This window comes from Drosophila rhopaloa, unplaced genomic scaffold (assembly GCF_018152115.1).
Source record: "Drosophila rhopaloa isolate 14029-0021.01 unplaced genomic scaffold, ASM1815211v1 contig_2, whole genome shotgun sequence".
Classification (NCBI taxonomy): Eukaryota; Metazoa; Arthropoda; class Insecta; order Diptera; family Drosophilidae; genus Drosophila; species Drosophila rhopaloa.
This window is the reverse complement of record NW_025335083.1, coordinates 6962060-6964277: the sequence shown is the minus strand read 5'-3', so window position 1 is coordinate 6964277 and position 2218 is coordinate 6962060. Positions and strand designations below refer to the sequence as shown.

Sequence of the window (2218 nt, the reverse complement as noted above, 5' to 3'; positions counted from 1 at the left end):
GTTAAATGCATGCCTGGTTGGTATCTTACCGCTCGTTCCTTCCCCAGAAACTCATTAACGGCAGTGTTGCCTTTTAAGTCGGCTCCTGGCTCTTTGCCCCTTGATGCCCCGGCCAAAGTCACAATAATTAAGTGAAGACGTTTGCAACTGGGATAAGGGAATGAAATGTTTTTACTGCCGAAAAGGTCCTTCTACATTTACTTAATCCGCTCGGGGACTCTATCCGTGTATTCGGGAAAGGTATTCTTGATTCGGTGTACTAAGCTTCAACATCCATGCTGCAATTTTATCCTTTTTCCTGGTAGATTGGTACTTTTTTCCAAAGGCCTTTGGTAGAAAAAATATTCAACATCCCTGTGAGAAACTTTTTTTTTTAAGAATGTCATGATTAAAATTGTAATGGATATTAATGTACTATGTGAAAAAGCTTCGTTTTTATACAGTATTTACAATATATATGACTGAACTCTGATCAAAATGTACTGTGACTATTTAACTAATTAATACGAAATTACAAATGCATAGAAAAAATTAAGTGCTAAAGCTAATCAAGTAATCCTATTTGTTGTTATTTTCACATTTAATAATCCTCTTTTTCACGCTTTTTTGAGTGGTTTTTCCAGTTTTTTAGTTGGCTGCTGACAACACTATTTACCACTGTTTCTTTCTGATTTTCTGGCATTTAAAAATTGTACTGTCTCACATCTCTACCTAAGCTGGTTTCAATTTTCTTTCCCGAGAAAAAAGCTGTGTCGAGAGGAGCGAGTGGGAGGGAAAGCCTCTTAAACGCAACTCGAGTCTTTTAAATAATTCGTCGGCTGAGGCGCGAATCAAAGAGCATTTGGAGTGCCCACTCGGATGCCGAGAGGCAGGTGTACAAATAGAGATAGAAATAAAAATAAGCATTAGCCGTCGGGCTATAAGTATTTCCCATTAAAGTTTATGTAAATCCCTTAAACGTTGAAAGGCAACGTGGAAAAGTAAAGATAGGGCTCCACATCTCAATCTGTTTGGAAAACATTTACTAGGCCGGCGCCTGGCCCTTGACAATTCGGTAGTTGCCCTTCTTATCCCACTTTTCGCCATTTCTGTTCCTGAATCCATCGATGGACCACTTGCCTCCGCCCAGCTCAGAAAGCATCAGAACACCACCGATTTTGCAGAACAATAGGGAGAAGTACTGCATCGAAAGCAGCCTATCGTTCCAGCCCCACAACATGCTCCAATGGTTGCTGAAAACATCGTGATATAACAGGGCGACTACGGTCAGATAGGCGGACAGTTTGCAGTGAAAGCCCACGCTTATGAAAAGCAGAAGAACCATTGACACAATGCTGAACATGGTCTGGAAAAATATTGAAAATATGTTTATCCCAGTGGTATGGAAAGAAGGGTTACTTACCTCCACGTTCTCGTCCATCCACATTATAAACAAACTGCACAGACAAAGCCTTCCCCCCAGCAATAATAGTTGATACTTTGACCTCTCAGTATGAGACCATTCCTTTTCATCTCTCAGTTTGATTTTGGCGGCCATCAGCATTAGTAGGGAGCCCACATCCAGGCTGTCGTTGAAGAGGAAATAGAAGAACACGGTCCATATCGAGAAGAACAGTCGGTGGATAACTCTGCCGATGAGCAAAAGTGTCACTCCGCTGGCCTCCTTTCGTGTGGCGAGGATGAGGAAGATGGCCACAATGGTCAGCAGGACATCGAAGCACGTATAGATGTACCCAAACACATCGGTGACGTCCATGACAATTGCCCGTTCTCTGCCCACAAGATGACCGTTGACCAGTGAGTAGAGCACCTCCATGAAGTAGTACGACATAACGCAGTACGGCATTACCTTTAGAATACAGGGCCTGATCTCGCGCTTAAAGCCTTTAATTACTTTCGTAACCATTATTGCTTCGCTTAAAGATCACAAGTTGAAAATATATACTTTGCCTTGTCGTAACTCACAAATGTACGTTTTGTTCACAGCACGCTTTGATTGCCTCTAAATAATAATAAATAGGACAAGCGCTCTGTAATAAAAGATTGGTTGCTAAAAAATATATAAATGAAGTTTCCAAATACCATAATCAAAAATGTCCTGTCAAGAAAACACTTTGAATACAAACTTGGCATTTAGTGCAATGAAATATACAAATATCCACAGAAACAAATATGGTTTTGAAATCACTGACAAAAGTTTAACGTGGTCTTTTGGAAA

At 40.7% G+C, this 2218-nt stretch overlaps 1 protein-coding gene across 1 annotated transcript; it reads right to left on the bottom strand.

Annotated features, from left to right (window-relative positions):
- Positions 1 to 1024: 1024 nt before the first annotated feature.
- Positions 1025 to 1951, bottom strand: LOC108042460. The gene is made up of 2 exons (XM_017120766.2): positions 1403 to 1951; positions 1025 to 1345 (listed from the first exon to the last, which is right to left on the bottom strand). Exons 1-2 carry the CDS (start codon positions 1904 to 1906, stop codon positions 1025 to 1027), a joined length of 825 nt encoding a protein of 274 aa, XP_016976255.1. The 5' UTR covers positions 1907 to 1951.
- Positions 1952 to 2218: the final 267 nt, after the last annotated feature.